Genomic DNA, 22055 nt, shown 5'->3' with positions numbered 1-22055 from the left:
AATGGAGGATACAATGATCACATGGATGTAGATATAAGGCCAGCGATGTTATTAGGGGGCAGAATTCTGGGTATCCAAGAAACAATACATCCAAATAATGAGTGTAGCAGAAATGTAATTTTTGAGATGGATAAGTGGGAAAACAAGAAAAGAGAGGACCAAAATAAACTTACTCAAAGAAACCTACGAGTAGCTCCCATGTCATAAAATGAGGGTAAGTGAACTAAAACAGTTTGAATGTGCACAGAAGACCATTTAGAGCACCAATAAAAAGTCATTTTTACAAGTTGAAGAGGCTAGAAGAACCAAGGGCAGACCAAAAAGGACATTGATTGAGTAGTAAGAAATGATGTAAAGGCCAATATTTATTGATGGATATGATACTGAACATAATGGAATGGCAAAGCAGGATTCATGCACCAACCCCATATTGTTGGGACTTTGAGACAAGGCCAAGATGATGAAGATGAAGATGACGATGTATAAAATCATGACTTAATATTTTAGTATGCTCTGGTTTCTTGCCTTCAGTTATTTTTGGTAGAATCAATCAGTGTTTTAAAAGGCATTGGAAGCGTACACCTCCACGCGAGGCGCTAAGAAAATGCCTGGAGGTGCAGCCTAGAAGCATACGGACACTTGAGGTATATGCCTCTGTTATGTCCCAGAAACTAGACACACAATTCTCAGACTCACAGCAGAATTCACACAACTAGAACATCAACAAAGGAACTGGTATTCATTCAGAAGAAAAGAAGAACATTAACAGTTGGTCGGTTCTTCGAGAGACCGCCGGCTCTCCCAATCACTCACAGTATTCTTCACTCAACAAAAAGCCTCCCTCCCCCATCCCCCAAAGCCCCTTCTTATACTCTTCTTACAGCATAACTGACTCCCTCAATAAATGCCCAGCTGGCCAAGTTATAAATGCCCACACTCTTCTTATTCCTAACTGACATAGCTATAAAAGCCTCAGGACTCTCCTTATTCCCTCCAGCCACAATTGCCCCCATGTTCAATTATTTCCCCCCTTAGCCGAAAGCTGACCTTTTCCCTTTCCTGGCATACGTAAAGTTAATTGGAAGCCTATCATTACCCGCTGCCCAAAGTCTAACCTTGTCCTCAAGGTTAAAATGAGGAAATTGGTCTCGAAGTAAGTCAAAAGGCTCCCGCGAATCTTCAAAATCAGGCAGGTCCTGCCAATGGATAAGCACTTCCGAACCAGTAACTACAAGCATAGTGGATGGACGCACCCCTCGAACGGCCACAGGTTCCACAAGCATTTCCATATCAGCAGACAGAGTGGAAGGAATCACGGGAGAAGAGATATGATTGTCAATTGCCTTCGTGAGTTGCGAGACATGAAAAACTGGGTGAATCCTTGCATCTGGAGGAAGTTGAAGTTTATAAGCGACAACGCCAATTCTTTCCACAATACCAAATGGTCCATAAAAATGAGGGGCAAGCTTTTCATTGACTTGGCAAACTAGAGACTGCTAGTGATAAGGTCGCACTCGCACATACACCAAATTCCCAACATCAAAATTCACATCACGTCGGTTCACATCAGTCAAATCTTTCATCTTTTGTTGTGCACGGTGTAGATGAGCAAGCAACTCCCTAAGTATAGCGTCTCGCTGAAGGAGAACAGCTTCAACATCAGCATTAGCCGTAGAGCCAAGCTCATAGCGGATTAATGGAGGAGGATCGCGCCCATAAACAACCTTGAAAGGTGTCATGCCAGCAACAGTGTGAAAAGAGGTATTATAGCTGCATTCTGCCCATGATATCCAAGAAGATCAGCGGGAGGGGGAATCAGCCGCAAAGCATCACAAATAAGTCTCTAAACAGCAATTAACCACCTCCGACTGTCCATCCGTCTAAAGATGGTAAGCTGAACTACGACGCAGTTCTAAACCTTGCAGGGTAAAAAGCTCGTGCCAAAAGAAACTCATAAAGACTTTATCACGATCAGACACAATTGATCGGGGAATGCCATGTAAACGGACTATGTTGTGCAAGAAGGCCTGAGCAACCATGAGAGCTGAGAAGGATGACTAAGAGGGATAAAATGGGCATACTTGGAGAGACGATCGACCACCACCATAATTGTATCAAATCCCTTCGACTTAGGAAGAGCCTAAATAAAGTCCATAGCAATATCCTCCCAGATCTGTTCAGGAACGGGTAAAGGTTGTAAAAGGCCAGCAGGGGACATGGCTTCATATTTAATGCGTTGACACACATCACATGCCTGCACAAACTCCTGGACAGAACGCTTCATCCCCCGCCAATAAAATTCAGCTGCTATTCGCAGATGTCCGGCGGATACCAGCGTGACCTCCCACAACTCCAGAATGAAACTCTTTAAGTAAGAGGGGAATAAATGGGGAAGAAGCCGACAGTACCAATTTACCATGATAACAAAGGTGATCTCCAACTAAAGAGTAGGCGGGATAGGCAGCCAGATCATGTTGTATGGCATGCTTAATGTTGGCCAAAAAAGGATCAGCGTCAACTTGCTCCTTAAGGTCATCAAAATCAAGAAAAAAAGGGACTGTAAGAGAATTTGAGTGCATTTCAGCAAGAACTCTAGAGAGAGCGTCAGCCATGGTATTATCGGTACCTGGTTTGTACTGAATCTCAAAATCATAATTCATAAGCTTAAAGAGCCACTTATGATTCTCACCTTCAACAACCCGTTGCTCCAACAGATACTTAAGACTACGTTGGTCGGTACGAACAATAAAGCGTCTTCCAAGAAGATAGGGGCACCATTTTTTAATGGCAAAGACAATAGCCATTAATTCCCACTCGTAGACAGATTTTGACTGTGCAAACGAGCTAAGCTTGTGATTGTAAAAAGCTATAAAGCGATTATTCTACATTAATACCGCACCGAGACCTACACCGGATGCATCTATCTCGATCAAGAAGGGCTGGGAAAAATCCAAAATAGCCAACACAGGTACGGTCGTCATAGCCCGTTTCAACTCCTGAAATGCATTCTTAGCTTCCGCATTCCATGAGAAGGCATCCTTTTTAAGTTGTTGCGTCAATGGCCATGCTATTTTACTGTAGTTACACACCAAACGGCGATAATAGCCTGTAAGTCCCAGAAAACCGCGAAGAGCTTTAAGTGAAGATGATTGAAGCCAATCAACCATGGCCTGGATTTTAGAAGGATCGGCAAAAACACCAGCCGCACTAATAATATGACCCAGGTATTCATTGCTAGGCTGAGTAAAGATACATTTCTTTGAGTTGGCAAAGAGACGGTGGGCGCGCAACACAGAGAAGACCTGTCGAAGATGATCCAAATGAGCAGCTTCGGAAGCACTGTAAACCAGAATATCATCAAAAAATACCAGCATAAAGCGACGGAGGAGATCATGGAAGACAGTATTCATTAATGACTGGAAAGTCGAGGGCGCATTGGTAGACCGAAGGGCATGACAAGGAATTCATAATGGCCCTCGTGGGTGCGAAATGAAATCTTGGGAATATCCTCACTACGAACCCGAATCTAATGGTAGCCCGATTTAAGATCAATTTTGCTGAAAATAGAAGCACAAAGAAGCTCATCGAGACGTTCTTCGATAACTGGAATGGGGAATTTATCCAGAACCGTAGCACGGTTAAGGGCTCTGTAATCCACACAAAAACGCCAACTTTCGTCTTTTTTCTTGACTAAAAGGACCGGGCTCGAGTAGGGGCTTGTACTTGGCTGAATAATACCCGCAGCCAGCATCTCAGAGACAAGGCGTTCAATTTCATCTTTCTGGAACTGAGGGTATCCATAAGGACAAACAGAGATAAGGGAAGTACCCTCCTGCAAGACAATAGCAAGCTTTGTAGCCCGTGTAGGGGGTAAGCCCGTAGGCATATCAAAAACATCTTTGAACTCATCTAGTAAAGCGGAAATTGGAGGGAATGTAGGCAAGACAGAGTTCAACAAAGAATCCACTACCTGCAATTGTTTTAGTTCTAACAAAACCCCTTGTCCCTCATGTTGTAAGTTACGCATCATAGCATGCAAAGATACCTGAGAAGAACTGAGAGAAGGGTCGCCCTGCAATTTCACACGGACACCTCCCAATTTGAGCTTCATAGACATGTTGCCCCAATTCATCACTGAGTCCATGAGGGATGCTAACCAAGGAAAACCAAGAATGACACCCGTAGAGCCCAACTTTAAAGGAAAGAAATCAGCAATGACATCCAATTCGGGTAATTTGAGGCAAACCTGACGGCAGATTCCAGAAGTTCTCACCTCATCGCCATTCCCCATCTGAACTCCAAACTCGTGTGTAGAAGTGCGGGGTAATTTCAATTCTTCCACTAAAGCTTCGCAGATAAAGTTGTGGGATGCACCCGAGTCTACCAATATGACCACCTCACGTGACAAAATGCGTCCACGCACCTTAAGGGAATTGGCCGCACACAATCCGACAAGAGACGAAACACAAAGCACGGCTGATTCTGGAGCCGAAGCAATTTCAGTGTCCCCGGAAGTGTTGTCCAAATTAGACGCATCAGAAGTAATTTCCTCCACATCATTTTGAACTCATAAAACCTGAAGTGATTTCTAAGCACAACGATGTCTCGGACTGTATTTCTCGTCACAACGGAAGCATAGACCCTTCGCACGTTTCTGCTACATCTCTTCATCGGTCATCTTTTTGAAACAGGAGGCGGGGCCTTAATAATAGGGACTGATGATGGAGGAATCGCCGCACGTGCAGGTCGGGTGACAGCAGAAGTAGTACTTGCGAAACCCGTGAGTTAAAGTGAGTTCCAAAGGGGGACATTGTGGGCCCACGAGGAAATAAACCTGATTGATAAGCCCAGAAGGCTTGATTCTTCTCCTCAATTTTCTAGGCCGCAACCATTTTCCTGATCAACCCAACGAGTTCCATCTGTCGGAGTTCGGCCTGGATATCTGGGCGCAACCCATTAACAAAGGCAGCTTCAAGGACTAATTCCGACAGGTCACGTAAGGGAGCGGAGAGCACCTCGAATTGGCAACGATATTCCTTAACAGTAATGGATTGATGTAACGATAGAAGTTGCTCCTGCAAAATTTCCCTCCTGAGTGGATCGAAAACGTTCAAGGAGGAGCTCCTTGAATTCTACCCAACTACGAAAAGGTCGCCAACCATCTTCCCAATAATACCACGCCAATGCATCACCCTCTAAACAGACCACGGCTGCACGCAGACGCTCCACCGGAAGCAAGCCATTAATCTCAAAATAGCGCTCTGCGCGAAAAAGCCAGTCGTCTGGATTTTCCCTGTCAAAAATAGGTAACTCCAACTTCCGAGGAAGTGAATCAAAAGTATGTTCTGACACCGACATTGAAGAAGACGTCGGGAAAGCTGCACTCTTCCCTTTGTCATCTGCACGACTTGATGCGACTAAAGGAGGAGCAATGTCAGTTGTAGACAAAGGAGCTGAAAAGGTCTGTTGCTAAAGCAGCAAATCAAAACGTCTTACCAGATCTTGAATGCCTCCTTCCAGAGATGAGATCTTCGAAAGTCCAGCTGCTACCTTTTCTGAATCAAGTCGTTGAATCTCATTACGTAAGCCATCCATCTCCACACGAAATTCAGAATGAAGAGAAGTCAAGCGTTCTTCGAAATCCTCCACTTGCGATGCCACTTCCTTAGCTGTCACCATGGCCGAGGAAAGACGGGCTCTGATACCATTGTTATGTCCCAGAAACTGGACACACAATTCTCAGACTCACAGTAGAATTCACACAACTAGAACATCAACAAAGGAACTGGTATTCATTCAGAAGAAAAGAAGAACATTAACAGTTGGTCGGTTCTTCGAGAGACCGCCGGCTCTCCTAATCACTCACAGTATTATTCACTCAACAAAAAGCCTCCCTCCCCCATCCCCCAAAGCCCCTTCTTATACTCTTCTTACAGCATAACTGACTCCCTCAATAAATGCCCAGCTGGCCAAGTTATAAATGCCCACACTCTTCTTATTCCTAACTAACATAGCTATAAATGCCTCAGGACTCTCCTTATTCCCTCCAGCCATAATTGCCCCCATGTTCAATTATTTCCCCCCTTAGCCGAAAGTTGACCTTTCCCCTTCCTGGCATACGTAAAGTTAATTGGGGGCCTATCAGCCTCCAACATTGAGGTGTACACTTCCAGTGTAGAGGCATATGGGGTGTATGCCTCCATTACGCTTTATACAATAGGCTTATGCCTCTTATACTTCTGTATTAAATCCACTTTTTTATAATAAAATGCTATAGATAAAAGTAGGGTAAAGTGTGCTCAAAGTTGGACAGATTTCTGTTCTCGATGGACTGGGAAGAGATGTGGGCTGATTTGGTGTTCAAAGGTCTACCTTGAATGAATTCTGACCATTGCCCTATAATTTTAGGGCAAGAGAGGTTTGCAGGAGGACCAACCCCGTTTAGATTTGATAATATGTGGCTAGAAGACCCCTAGGTTTTGGCAAAAATTAAGGAGTGGTGGGAGGAAAGTGGAATTTACGCAACAGAAAAGGGAGTGAGATTTGCCAAAAAGCTAAAGAGACTAAAAGAAAGAATACGGAGATCATTGGGAGATTGGAGGACAAGAAGGATTTGATCCACCGTATAATAAAGGAATTCGATGAGAAAGAGTCCTTGAGATCGCTAATAGAAGAGGAAAGGAAAGAAAGATGGGATTTAAAAGAGAAATATGGGAGAACTTTGAAGACAAATACTACGGTGTATGTGGCCTCTAGAAGGAGGTAGGAACATAAGATTTTTCCATTCTCTAGCAAATGAAAGAAGAAAGAAAAATCTTATCCATAGTGTGGAATTTCAAGGAGAAATCTTAACATGGGAAGAGGAAATTAAGAGTTTTTGTGAATTACTTCAAAGGCATCCTTGAAAGATATAAGGAGTAAAGAGATCTTTTGCCTAAGGTGGATTGGGTATTTGGGTTAGATTGCCTGTATCTCAAAAGGTGTTTCCGAAAGGTAGATTCACCTTGGAGGAGATAAAAGAAGTAGTTTTCTCAATGGACAATTCAAAAGCACTAGGCCTAGATGGTTTTACATTGGATTTCTACCAAAAATTCTAGGAAATAATCAAGTTTGACTTGTTGGAAGCATGGTTTTCAAGGCTAGACCAGACCAGATGGTCAGACCAGAAAACCCAGGAACCGGTCAGGTAACCCGTTCTGTTTCACCCTAAAACCGCTTTTTGGCCAAAAATCGTTTATTTGATTAGCGACCCGCTGACCCGAGCAGTCAAACCATTGAATCATCGACCTGAGTGGTCAAAAACTGAATGGTCGGACCGTTCAACCCAGGAACTAGTCCCCAGAATGGTTCCCTCCCCAGGCCAGTTTTAAAAACCTTGGTTGGAAATCTTCAATGACATTTTTGCTAGAGGTGAAGTAAATCTGGGTGTAAATGCCACTTTTATTGAAGTAATCCCTAAAAAGAAAGAAGCCTTGCACCCAAAGGATTTTAGAACAATAAGTCTGATGGGAAGCCTTTATAAAATCATAGCAAAGGTCCTTTGAAGGAGATTGAGCAAGGTGTTGCCTTGTGCGATTTCACAAAACCAAGGAGCTTTTGTTTGGGGGAGAGAAATAGACCAAATTCTAATCGCAAATGAATGTGTAGAGGAAAAAAAAAGAAAAAAGGGGAAAAAGGTATAATTTGCAAACTAGACTTGGAAAAAGCTTATGATTTTGTGAACTAGGAGTTCCTTCAAGAGACTTTGGACAAATGGGGATTTGGAGATACATGGAGGAAATGGATTACAGGATGTGTCAACTCTTGTCATTACTCTATCCTAATTAACAAAGTCTCAAGGGATTCTTTCTAACTAAGGGATTTGAGCCAAGGGGACCATTTCTCTCCTTTGCTTTTCATTGTAGTGGCTAATGCGCTAAGCAAAGTGATCATAAAAGAGGGTGGAGAGTGGGGAGATAGGAAGTGGTTGTGACCCTTTACTTTTTACAAATGATATCAGCATTTTATGTGATGAAGGAAATGAGTTTTAGTGGAGGAATTTAAAAGAGATTATTTTTTACTTTGAGAGATCTTCCAATTTCAGATTAAACTTGGGGACAACCTTTTCTGCTTGGATAAATTTACAAGAGGGAGAATTAGAAGTTTTTTATGATAGATTAGGAAATTTGCAAAAAAGATGGCATTATGGAAAAGAAATTATAATTCTTTGGGGGGAAGGAATCTCTTTTTTTCTCAATTGCATAGTAGCTAATGTGACATTACATTCCTAATTCTATGAGCCGCCTTCGAGAACCCCCTATTTGGTAATGTTGTCCATTCATTCATCCTAATAAAATACCTTCATAAAAGCAATTAAAATTATAAAATAAAATATCATAAAATATCATATAAAATATAGAAGGGTTGCCAAAACCCAACCAATTCAAAATTGGGTCAAGTGGAACCCAATTTTCACCAACCAATTTCTGGAGAAGCCCAGTCAAACCCAGACCAAAATCAGAGCCTATTTGGGAGGGCTTCAGTTTTGATTGAGTTGTGTGGACTGAGAAGCTTTGAAGAAGCTACTAACTAGTTTCATTGGAAAGTTGATTTACTAGATTCACTAAAGGATATTCTGTCTTTATGTGTTTTCCACCAAACATAGCTTCTAGGCTTTCCATGTGGGTCAACCCACACCAAGTTGCATATACAAGAAGCTTATATGCACACTCTTGGCTTTTATCACAAAATAAAATATATTGAATTAAAAGAAAAGATGAATTCAAGCCAAAGCTCCACACTAGGGGAAGAATGAAAAAGAAAGTTAAAAAAATACAACGAAAACAAATCAACAGGAGTGACTTAAAAGAACCAAGTTGGCTCAGACCACCACCTAATAGCTGCCATACAAGCCCATGTCAGAGTCAACTCAAGAGTTCAGAAACAGAGAAAGAAAGAGACAACAGATTTGGTGGTTGTGACACCTTGTGTCAGTCGACACCCTTAGTGTACAAAAGAAAGAGAGTACAAAGAATAGGTATACAACAAAGAAAAGTAAAAGTACAAAAATAGCCCTACGGCTAGATCTCATTGTCTCTACACTCCCCCTCAAACCGATGGCTAGGAATAATCATCAGTTTATCCATGAGAAATAGATGTCGAACCCAAGTCATTGCTTTAGTCAATAGGTCTTCTAGTTGGAGCCCGGAGGAGACATGAGGAAGAGATATAATACCCTCAAGAAGGAGATTGCGGATGAAGTGGCAATCAACTTCTATGTCTTTGGTACGCTCATGGAAGACGAGGTTGGAAGCAATTTTAATTGCACTGATATTGTCTGCATAGAGAGGAACAGACGATGATGGCTCATTAAGTATTTCAAATAGAAGAGCCCAAAGCCATATGATCTCACTACAAACAGAGGATATAGCCCTGTATTCAGCTTCAATGGAAGATTTGGACACAGTAGCTTGTTTCTTGCACTTCCATGAGATAAGAGAGTTGCCTAAGAATACACACCAGCCAATAGTGGACCATCGGGTGTCATGACATCCAACCCAATCAGCATCTACATAAGCCATAAGATTAACAGGGGATGAGGAAGAGAAGATTATCCCATGTGACAGGGTGCCTCGCACATATCTAATTATCCGTGTGACAGGGTGCCTCACTAAGTAACTGTTGTAGCCTAGCAATTCCTTCTGTGTCATCCCCTATAATGAGTATATCATCGACATAAAGGAGTAATATCGTTACTCCTTGCTTCCGCCTTAAGATGAATAAAGAATAATCAAGACTCTGGATAAAGAGAGCATAAGTGATGACAGATCTGAACTTCTCAAACCAGGCCTAGGAGCTTGTTTCAAGCCATAAAGTGACTTCTTCAGACAAAAAACAAGTTGCGGGTCTGTACAATATCCTGGAGGGAGCTTCATATAAACTGTCTCTTTCAACTCCCCATGGAGAAAAGCATTCTTGACATCCATCTGATGTATTGTTCACTATTTGATTGCAAATACAGCCATCAGAAGTTGTACAGCGATCATTTTGGCTACAAGAGCAAAGTCTCCTCATAGTTTATCCCATATTCCTGTTTGTAGCCTTGTGCAACCAGACTAGCTTTGTATCTGTCTAGGCTTCCATCAGATTTTAGTTTCACAGAGTAGATCCATTGACTTCCTATAAGAGATGTCTCAGGTGGAGCTTTGACCAGGTCCCAGGTGTCATTCTCAAGAAGGGTTTGAATCTCAGAGTCCATGGAATCTTTTCAGTGGGTTCTGCTACAACCTACTGGTAAGATCTAGGAATGTTTTTGGTAGATACAACAGCGGAAAAGGAGCTATGGTCTAGTGAAAAACCATAACGGTTAGGTGGGCAAGAAATTCTAGAGGAACGACGTAAAATGAAAGCAGTGGGTTCAGGAGGAAGGTCAAGTACACTTATTGAGGCAGTTGGAGTAACCAGATCAGCAACTAGAGGCAAAGCAGGGGGAATGGAGAATGAAAAAGGTTGTTGCTTCTTGAAGTAGGTTTGAAGTTGTTGCGGAGGTGAATATGGAATATCTAAGGTACCTGTAGAATCAAAACTGTGCGACAAGGAAATAGGAGTTGGGAATTTTACAATATGTTCAAAAAAGGATACACTTTCAAGAAAAACTACATTACGAGAAATTCTAAGCCGACAAACTGAAGGATCATAGCAAAGGAACCTTTTAAGATCAGAACTATACCCCATAAAGGCACACAAAGTTGCTTGTGTAGTTAACTTTGTGCATTCATGAGGTGGAAGGTGGATAAAACAAGCACAACCAAAGACCCTGAGCATGGATAGGTCTAGGGGTTTGTGAAAGAGAGATTGAAAAGGAGAAGAGTTATTCAAAACAGATGATGGAAAACAATTTATGAGATACACAACAATGTTTGCCGCCACCACCCAAAACCAAGAGGGTACATGGAAATCCTCTAGAAGAGTTCTAACTACACTCAAGATATGCCTATTCTTCCTTTTTGATACCCTGTTTTGTTGTGGGGTGCCTGGATAGGATTTTTGGGGTTAAAATCCATGTTGTTTCAAGTAATTTTGGAAATCCCCATCAATAAACTCTCCCTCTAAATCTAATCGTAGCGCATAGATTCAAGCATCAAATTGGTTAGTAACATAGGTGTGGAAGTGTTTAAATACAGTGTACACTTTAGATTTCTTTCGAAGAAAATAAGCCCAACTGAAATGAGTGCAGTCATCAATAAAGGTTATAAAGCACGTATCCCAGTCGTGAGACAACTGGAGACGACTAGACATCACTGTCTTAAATAAAAAGGAACTGATGCATGCATAGAATGAGAAGGAAAAGGTAAAATATGACTCTTACATAAACCATAAGTGATGCAATCTTTATTCACATTCCTGAAGGAAATAGTAGAAACAGGTAAACTACTAGAAGCAAACAACTGATCAAGTTTCTTAGAAAATGGAAGGCCAAGGCATTTATGCCATAAATGCCAATCATTATTACAGTTAAAAGATCTAGAGCTAGAAGTAGTAGAAAGCAAATACGACGTAGAATCAATAGTCTTATTATTCTCAAATTCCAAAGCAAATAGTCTACACCCCTTCCTCTTAACCTCCCCAATTTGCCGCTCCTATATCAAACAATCATCAAAAGTGAATTTGACATTGTTACCTTCCTCTACAAGTTGGCCAACATAAATCAAATTGGTGGTAAGCTTAGGTACAAATAAAGTTTTAGATAAATGAAACGGAGATGATTTAGTAGTAGATAAATACAAATCATCACAGCCAAGTATGTCCAGTTTTTCACCATTTGTAGTGATAATATGTCTATTGGGAAGATGGGGTTTAGGATACTGATTGAGAGTGGCCCCTATCATATGGTTAGAGGATCCTGAGTCAATATACTAGAGCTGGTTCGGTGAAGGGCGATAAGTTGGTGACTTACCAGACAGGCCAATAGCAAAGAAGGTTGAAGAGATGACCGAGGACATGAGTTGTCGAATCCGTTCTTCAGACATGCCGTCGGAGGTGTAGTTTTGACTTTGACCAACTACAGAAGTAATAGAGGAGGCATTTGAACCATCTATAGCAATCTAATAGACCTTGTAGTTTCCTTTCTTCTGATTTGATCCACTATCTTTCTGAAGTCGAGTAGGGCATTCAGTGATAATGTGGCCAACCTACTTGTAATAGGTGCATGTGTTCTTCTTATTACAATGGGAGACAATGTGCCCATACTCCTTACATTCATAACACTATATCTTAGAGAAATCCTTCTTCCCTTTTGGTTTAGTTTCCAGGAAGACGGCATCAATGTTGGAATCTTTCCTTCCATCCAGTGTAGTCTGTGTAGTCAATCTAGTTTCTGCTCTCAAAATCTCTCCAAGGATATTAGATCGTACAAGTTCAAACTCAGGCCTTAGATGCATTAGGAAATGCATAATTTTCCTCCTGTCAATGTGTTCCTTCATGTACTTCACACAACATCTGAAGGATCCTTTCCCATGTGAACTAACTCATATTTTGTCCAAAGGTTGATGAATCCGGCATAATATTCCTAGACTTTCCTGTTTCCCTGATAATATGAGAAGATGTCAACCTCTATCTGATACTGTTTAGAGGTGTTCGATTGTTGATAAACTTTCTCAAGATATTAATACATCTAATAGGTTGTCAACTTGTCATGAACCCTCTCATAGGGATAACAATATCAGTTTCGACCGAACCTAGAATCCACAACGCAATTTTTGCATTGTCACTGATTAAGTCCCTTAATGTCAGAGTCATCAGGTTTAGATACAGATCCATTTAAATATCCTCAAAGACCCTTTGTTTCGACATGGAACTGAAAGTTGAACTTCCATAATGCGTAGTTCGTACCATTGAACCTAATAGGAAGAACTTCCATCCTTTATGATGCCATTGGAAGACAGAAGGCAACAATACACACTTCCAAAAACCAAAAAAATTCAAACCAGAGAAAGAAAAGGAGAATACCTTTCAGTTGATGTCCAAAAAAGGCAATTGTATAGTTCTATCGAACTGAAGAGTGGATCAAAAACCCTCAAAAACAAAACCGATCCAAACCAAACCAAAGAGATTCAGTAGATCTGCTCTGGGCGACACCAGATCTAAAATTTCAGGCTGATTCGATGTCTCTATAAAGAGATCTAAGGAAAAAGGTGAATTCGATGGCACAACAGTCCAAGAAAAAGATTTGTAGCCAATCTAGGAAGAAGATTAAGACACTCAAGAACTTCTCAAATACTATTAGAGAGTTCTTGAACCAGTAGTGGCCAAGATGTTCAACGAGGTGTTATGTGAAGATCAGGTCATGACCTGCTCTGATACCATGATAGAGTCAAGTCGAGAGTTTAGAAAGAGAGAAAGAAAGAGACAACAGATTTGATGGGTGTGACAACTTGTGTCAATCGACACCCTAAAAGATATATTTGCAATAAAAAGGTAAAAGGACAAATCTGCCCTTAGTGTATGTACAAAAGAAAGTACAAAGAATAGTTATACAACAAAGAAAAGTAAAAGTACAAAAGTAGCCCTGCGGCTAGATCTCACTGTCTCTATAGCTCAATCTACAAAATACTCATGTTATGCAAAAAGGTCAAAATCATAAAATTGCAAAGACAAATGAGCCATTGATAAGAAAGTCCTTTCTAAGCAATTCCTAAAACAGATTTCAACAAGAAAAAATTTTAAAATAACACTAAATAAGACATTAAATACTAACAATCCAAAAATAGCATACCTTCAGCATTTCCATTTCTTCTTTTGTAGGACAAAATTTGATTAGATTCTCAACCTGATCAATGTCTAGAATAGATGAATCCAAAGCCAAAACTGCATTCTGGTGATTAAACATGAACAAAGCAAATTATGCAACCATCAAGCCATAAGAAAAAAAATATCTATGACAAACTTAAATTCCCATGATAATAAAACAAGTGAACACCTTGGTAAATAAAGTAAATAGAGAAACTTGTGCAATCAAATGCTCAATGCCACTACCAGATTTACACCTTGGTAAATAAAGTAAATAGAGAAACTAGGTAAATAATATATTGCTTGTATGTAAAAATGCATGCATAGCCTCTATGCAAAAAATATTATGTGAAATGCAGTTGCATATGATGATGATCCATGACATTAAGAAAAGATTCAAAGCCACAAAATGTAGACAAAATAAGAAACCTAAATAACAGAACATATCCATCATTTTTAAGAAAACAATAAGTAATTGTACCAATAAATTCTTAGAAACTCTTATGGTGCAATGAAGAGATTCAAAAGGCCACAAGGATAAAATGATCCTATACAGAGCTACCAAGATGCTAAAAAAAACTAGTATGATGAAGGATGAGGAAACCAAAGAAAGGTTGAGGACCTAGTTTCAAAACACCATTAAATGAAGAATACGAGGTTCAAATATGAAAGGGCATGTTCATTTTCAAGAATCTAGAATTTCTGAATAATTAGGTTTTATGAGATTTAGAAGGTCTAAGTGAATGGTTCTAGGAGGCAATGGAATTCTAATATAAGCTTGGAATACTATGGGAGGTAGGATTATCATATTTTCAATAATAAAAAGCATGTTGTTCATAGTGCCTTGAATTCAAAGGAATGCACATAAATCTTGTATACAAAAGAACGAAGGAATACACATACATCCATTTGGTTAATTTCCTATTTGGAAACCAAAACTATTATTTTGGGTATTCTTGTGAGACGAGGAAGTTGTAATGGTACATTATAAATACAAGTTTTGGACTATTTTTCGATAAAAGACTTCAGTCCACTGTAGGAGTTTCTTCACTGGTTCCCTATTCACAGTTAGTTGTTCTACACAATTTCCGACCTGTATTCTTGTGAGACGAGGAAGTTGTTATGGTACATTATAAATACAAGTTTTGGACTATTTTTCGATAAAAGACTTCAGTCCACTGTGGGAGTTTCTTCACTGGCTTCACTGGTTCCCTATTCACAGTTAGTTGTTCTACACAATTTCCGACCTGTATTTTGGTTTTTTGTTTTTTGGAGTATGGGTCCTTTCCTGACATGGACTAAAGAATAAGCCTTTTGAGAATGTTAGAAGCATTATGTTTATAGTGTCTAGTAGTAGGCAATAGAGCAGTTGTGTCATTCAACTCCAAAATCATAAAAAGAGGGCAGTCTCTTCACTTGGAAGTAGGATGCATGTAGAAACTAATTTTCTCTCCTATTCTAGTTTTCTATCCTCTCCTCTTTCGTTCTTTTACTACTCAATTTTTATCCATCTAATAGAGATTACAGATCACAAAACAAGGTATCAGAGGTCTGAACAAGATTGAAAGAGAGACACATCGTATGGTGATTGCAAGTTCAAAAATTCCAGAACTCAACGAAGTTTCAACAGGTCAATTGAAGGAAAATGACCACAGCATCGTATCTGACTTGAAGTACAATTTGTTAATGAATGGTTTAAGTAATGCGCTTGTTTTAACAGTGGAGACGTTACAGGGTTGCTGTATGCAGCCTTGTTTTAACAGTTATCTGGCTTCAGAAGGCTCTAAGCAGAAGGTATGTGGGGGAAGTTTGATGGAGAGAGAGAAAAAAAAAACACATTGGGACACATTACGAATGTATAGCAAGGAGAGGGGACATTAACTAAGGGGAAGAAGTTAATCAATTGTTTGGATGATAATATTGGGGAAGAAAGGGGGAAAGGAAGAAATTAAAAAGTGGTAATATCATAAACAATGGTTCATTAGGCAAAGAGGTGGGTAAAGAAAGAAGAGTAGGAAATAGGAAAAATAAACAGGGTGCTTCTTGTTCCAGAGTTTGCAACAGAAAAAGGAACTATTGAACAAGGACCATAATAGATAAGGAAGGGCAACAGGTGGCACAAGAAAGCAAACAATTATCCCTGCCTACTAATAAGAAACCTGTCATACACTGACAAAATCTTCGATCACCAACACTCACCAACTGAAGCTCAACTACAATATCCAGCTTCTTCCACAGCAAAAGTCAGAGACTTGCTAACTTTCTTCGACACTTTTTCGGTTTCTTCAACTTTTTTCAAAGGCTCCATCCCAAACACCCTACTTCCAACCTGGAAAAGGCATTCGAAACAGGAATAGCATGCTGATTTTTATGCCTTTTAAATCGCTTCACTAAATTAATACTCTTCTTACAACCCTTCACTTCTTCAGGCCTCTTGTTAATCCTTTCCAACTCTAGAACTGCGTTCTTCTCAAATGTCTTAAACTCAACTCCCCTTCTTTCAACTTTCTCACCCACCCTTCAGCAACCCCCAAACTACCTTGAGACTCCTCCCTTGCAAAAACACTAACCCCATTATGGACCCTCTTCTCCATTCCTTATCCCTCTCCAACTCTTTGAACACCTTTCTTGCAGCCTCTTCTCCACCCCCGAAAAACAATCCCAACATCTTACTCACCTCAACCTCTCTGTTCGTGAATGTTACTTGTATGTGTTTCATTTCATCCAACCCTATCTCCTCGTCCTGGTCAAAAACCTCCTCTATACCCTATTCCTACACATCAGAATCCTCTATTGATCTTGTACATGAAGCCTATGAGGCATATACCTCATGTAAAAGGCGTTCAAGTTGTACACCTCATGCACCTGATGCATACACCTTAGAGGAATCATAAATCATGCCTCCAGCATGCACCTCAGGACATTTTGAGAATGCCTCACCTAGAGGCACGCCTCCAGGCATATGCCTCCCACACCTTTTAAAACAAAAGACTTCAAATTAATGTGTAAAGGACCCACAACCTCACCAATAATCTTGTAAACAAATAGTGACAGAATAAGACTTCAAGTTACAATATGTACTCCAAACTTAGGAAATCAATCAATGAACAATGTGATGCAAAATTAAAACACTACAACTACAACTGAATGCTTGGATATAGTTCAATTCAACATTCGGCACTAAATGCACAAAGCTGAAGAAATGAATCATCCCCAAGGGTTCATGCATGCATACATCATTATAAGCCAATGATTCAGCTTCATGGTAAACAATAAAAAAGTGCAAGCAACTAATTTGACCCCACTATTCTTAAATGCCTAATGTACACATCCATGCAACAAACCTAGAAAATAAACACAGGCAACTAATTGCATTAAAAGTTCATTGTTCTACAAAATTGAACAGTGAAGATATTTGATGACATTCACATAGAGACTTTGCTGAACAACTAGAAAGAAGTGGCAGCCTCATCTCCAAGTACAAGTGTTGTTCATCCATTACGGACTCCGCGATGTGCAGGTTTTATCAAGTTAAACTTTGACAGCAGCAGTGAAGGTAACCCTGTGCCATCAGGGATTGGTGGAGCTATTGGACGGGGAAGGTTCAATCATAGCTCTATTTTCAGGCACAATTGGTGTCAGGGATTCATTGCGAGCTGAAATCATGGCTTTGGTTCAGGGTGTAAAAAGGGCTAAGGAACTAAATGTCAACAAATTGATCATTGAAGGAGAGTCCAAACTGGTAATAGGATGATAAGGGAAGGAGGGTGATGGCATGTGGGCATGCATTAATGAACAAAGACACTTCAAGTGGCTGCCTCAGGGTATGGAGGTGAGATTGTAGTGGATAAAAAGATGTGCTAATTGTTCTGCAGATGCACTTGCCAAACAAGGGGTGAGAAGAAATCAGTTGCTTTGGGCTACATTGTAATTTTTTTCTTCTTTGGGGGAGAGTTAAGAGAGTTAACCTCCCGCCAACTTTGTACTTGATTCCTATCTTTTAATGAAATGCTTCTGTTATTGATCCCCAAAAAAAAGAAATGAAGGAAAGATAAACTTACTATCATATCCGGAAGAGGCATTTTTATTTTCGTAAGCATTATTTCACAATTATTTGCTCTCCGTAACTCAATCTGACAAGAAATAACACAAAAAGAAAAAGAATTATGTTGAGCCACAAATAAATTTGAGGTTTTATCATGGTTCAGTAAAAGCATTCTAGAATATCTTCTTAGTCCATTCTGAAACATAAAATAAAATGTGCAGAACCAGATAATTCAAAGTGTTATAACAACAGTTGGGAAACCCCAACAATTAAAATGGGTTTCTTCCATTGAAATTAATGCTATCAATGAATCAGGCTGAATCAGAATAAACCCATCTCCAACCATTAAGTAAATATGCAGAACCAGATCTGGGCCACACTACATAGGCTCTGTGTAATTGAGACTATCAGGCCTGACCCGATAAGACCTGATTATATATGAAAGCTATACCTTTAAGCTGTAATTTGACAAACCTACTAATTTATTTGTTAAATTAATACATTTCAACATCACAAGTACATCATGAGCACAAATAGTTTTTTCCCTTTTTTCATTTTGTGAAAGAGAAAAATAGGTACTAGACTGGGAAAATCTTTGTAGCATGCCAATATAAATACATATAAAATTATACTACAACAATGTATGATGTTCAGAACAACCAAAATTGACTCTGACACAATTTTAATCAGGATATTAGTGCAGACACCAGACCCTATTGGGAGCATTTATTCTAGGTGACATACTCTCAGTAGAAGATCAAGACTGTAATCAGTCTTGAATTCTAAAAGGTTTTAGGTTTGTAAAACAGAAAAGAAGATGAGAGAAAAGGGAGAAAATAGAAGAGAAGCAAGAGAACACAAGTTGCTGAAAGGAGGGACAGGTTCTTAACAATCTACCGCCGCCACTCTCTTAATATTTATAGGTTTATATTTAGTACATGATGAAAGGACACATCTGCCCTTGGTACTTACATAATAAAAAAGTAAATAAAACTGAAATAAATAACAGCTGAATTAGCAAACTGACTCAAACTGACACTACTATAACTGAAACAAATACTGCTGTCCTACGAACACAGTGGGGATCACTACAGTGGGGCCCACATCAGTGTTCTCTACACTCCCCCTCAAGTTGGGAGTAGATATCTATCATGCCCAACTTGGATAGGTCTATCTCTAACTTCTTACTCGGTACAGCCTTGGTGAGGATATCCACGAGCTGCATATTGGATGTGATGTACGGAAGACACACTTCTTGTGATATAACTCTTTCTCGCACAAAATGTCGATCAACTTCGATATGTTTAGTTCTGTCATGCTGCACTGGGTTGTGGGCTATATTAATAGCTACCTGATTATCACAATACAACATTAAGGGCTTTTCATAGTCAATACCCAACTCTTCAAGTAGTGACCTCAGCCATAAGATTTCAGCCACTCCATTAGCCATTGACCTGTATTCCGCTTCAGCACTGGAGCGGGAAACAATACTCTGCTTCTTACTCCTCCAAGAGACAATGTTACCTCCCACAAGGGCACAATATCCAGAGGTAGACCTTCTGTCATCAACACTTCCAGCCCAATCGGCATTTGCATAGACTTCCACCCTCATATGATTATTGTTCTTGAGTAATATACCTCTACCCGGGCATCTCTTCAAGTATGCTAATATTCGTTCTGCCACAAGAAGATGAGAAGTTCTAGGGGAGTGCATGTACTGGCTGACAACACTAACTGCATAGCTGATATCTGGTCGAGTGAGACAGAGATATAGAAGCTTTCCAACCAACCGTTGGAACATAACTTTGTCCTCAAGAGAGTCCCCACCCTCTGCACTAATCTTGTGATTTTGTTCGATGGGTGTATCGGCCGGCTTAACACCCAGCTTTCCAGTTTCCGCCAACAGATCTAGAACATATTTTCTCTGAGAGATAAAAATCCCCTGCTTGGATCTAGCAACCTCAATACCCAAAAAATACCGTAGTGCACCAAGATCTTTTACCTCAAACTCTTGATGAAGGAGCTGCTTGAGAGACTCAATCTCATGACTGTCATTTCCTGTCACCACAATATCATTTACATATACTGCTAGTAGTGTCAGAGAGGACTCCATCCTTTTGATGAATAGTGTAAGATCTGACTGGGCCTGTACATAACCAAACCTTCCAAGGGCTAATCTGAACCTATCAAACCAGGCTCTAGGTGACTGCTTCAAACCATACAATGCCTTGTTCAGTCAGCAAACCTTCTTACCTGTCTCTGTATCATAGAATCCAGGAGGCAACTGCATGTAAACCTCTTCTTGTAAGTCTCCATTCAGAAAGGCATTTTTAACATCCATCTGAAACAGGGGTCAAGAATGATTTGCTGCAAGGGATAACAAAACTCGAATGGTGGTCATCTTGGCTATTGGGGCAAAGGTCTCCAAGTAGTCTATACCATAAGTCTGAGTGAATCCCTTTGCAAGCAGTCGGGTTTTGTATCTTTCAATAGAGCCATCAGCATTATGCTTCATAGTGAATACCCATCTGCATCCCACCGGTTTCTTTCCTTTTGGTGGGTCAACTATTGTCCAGGTATTATTATTCAACAGGGCATCCATTTCGACTTGCACTGCATCTTTCCATTCTAGAACCGATAAGGCTTCTTGCACTGTTCTTGGAATAGGGACATCGGCAATGGAAGTGAGATAGGACCGGTAAGATGGTGATAGACGATCATAGGATAGGAACTGTGAGATGCTGTGAGCTGTAGAAGTGGTGCAATGTTGTTTCCCTTTGCAAATGGCAATAGGGAGATCAAGGTCATCCACAGGAGGGGAAGTGGCAACAGCGAGAGGTATCTCAGTAGGCTCTGGATCTGGAGCCGCAAAAGGAACTGGATCTGGTCGGGACTGCCGAAGACTAGGATCAACCTGCCTGCATCGCCTGTGATAGACTCTCAACTCCAGCTCCCTCTGACCACCCTCACCACTACAACCTTCATTACCCAATGGAATAAGTAAAGGAACAGCCCCACTTCCACTCTCACTGCTCAAAACAGCCCCACTTCCACTCTCACTACTCTCCCCCTGAGGAAAGAAACTCAAAACAGCCCCACTTTTACTACTCTCCCCCTGAGGAGAAACCCTAGGATAGTAGGGTGTCTCCTCAAAGAAGGTGGCATCCATAGAGACAAATCGTTTCCCTGAAACCGGATCATAGCAGCAATAACCCTTTTGAGTTTGTGCATAACCAAGGAAAATGCATTTGGAGGCCTTAGGGTCAAACTTGGAATGATGAGGCCCGAGAAGCTAGACGAAACAGGTACAACCAAAGGTTTTAAGGGGAACAATGAACAACTCCTTGTCTGGGTAAAGAAGGGAAAAGGGGGTTCTCATATCAAGGACCCGAGAATGAACTCGATTAATGAGATAAACTGCCGTGAGGATAGCATCACCCCAGAAGCGAATAGGTACATTGGAGGTAAACATAATGCTTCTAGCCACCTCCAAGATATGCCTATTCTTCCTTTCGGCAACGCCGTTTTGTTGTGGTGTGTAAGGGCAAGTGCTCTGGTGAATAACTCCATGGCTACGAAGGTAGGAGGTCAATGGTTGACCAAAGTATTCCTTTGCATTATCAGATCTGAGGACTTTGATTTTAGTTCCAAACTGAGAGAATCATCTGATAGAAGTTTTGGGTCAGAGCAGGAACCTCATCCCGAGAACGCATAAGATATATCCAAGAAAACCGAGTATGGTCATCAACAAACAGTAGAAAATATCTGTACCCACCCATAGAAGAGATATGATATGGCCCCCAAACATCAGTATGCACAAATATCAAAAGGGAAATTACTCCTTTTATTACTTAAAGAATAAGAGGTTCTACAATGTTTGGCAAGCTCACAACTCTCACACCTCAACTCTGATAGCTCAACAGACTCAAATAAAGCAGGAAACAGACTCTTCAAAGACTTAAAAGACAAATGACCTAATCGGCTATGCCAAAGCATAACAGAACTCACAAATTGGGAAACAAAAGACTTCTTATCCACTGACTCTTCCCATCGGGTACTCTCCCCAAGCAGATAGATCCCGTTCGTCTCACGGCCAGTTCCAATCACCTTCCTCGTCTCCAAATCCTGAAAAACACATCGGTCAGGGAAAAAGGTTACTAAACAGTTCATGTGTTTGGTAATACTACTAACTGAAAGGAGATCGGTATCAAGCTTAGGAACATGCAAAACAGAAGATAAAGAG

At 40.5% G+C, this 22055-nt stretch overlaps 1 protein-coding gene across 6 annotated transcripts in view; it reads right to left on the bottom strand.

The window, feature by feature from the left end:
* The window catches only part of AFH14 (Formin Homology 14), an 89675-nt gene that overhangs the window by 38328 nt on the left and 29292 nt on the right, over positions 1–22055 (bottom strand). For 3 of the 6 annotated variants that reach the window (XR_016113236.1, XR_016113238.1, XM_088986070.1), the window contains exons 7-9: positions 21821–21937; positions 17829–17900; positions 13754–13852 (exon numbers count right to left, since the gene is read on the bottom strand). Coding sequence is in view for 2 of the 6 variants with exons in the window: in XM_088986070.1 (XP_088842196.1) it covers positions 13754–13852; positions 17829–17900; positions 21821–21937 (288 nt within the window). In the remaining 4 variants the exon portion in view is untranslated. The remainder of the gene's footprint in view (positions 1–13753; positions 13853–17828; positions 17901–21820; positions 21938–22055) is intronic. The other 3 variants (XR_016113237.1, XR_016113239.1, XM_088986071.1) reach the window with 1 other exon arrangement.

This window comes from Nelumbo lutea, chromosome 4, assembly GCF_056320005.1.
Source record: "Nelumbo lutea isolate HS-2025 chromosome 4, American lotus-T2T, whole genome shotgun sequence".
Classification (NCBI taxonomy): Eukaryota; Viridiplantae; Streptophyta; class Magnoliopsida; order Proteales; family Nelumbonaceae; genus Nelumbo; species Nelumbo lutea.
This window is presented reverse-complemented; position numbering and strand designations above follow the sequence as displayed.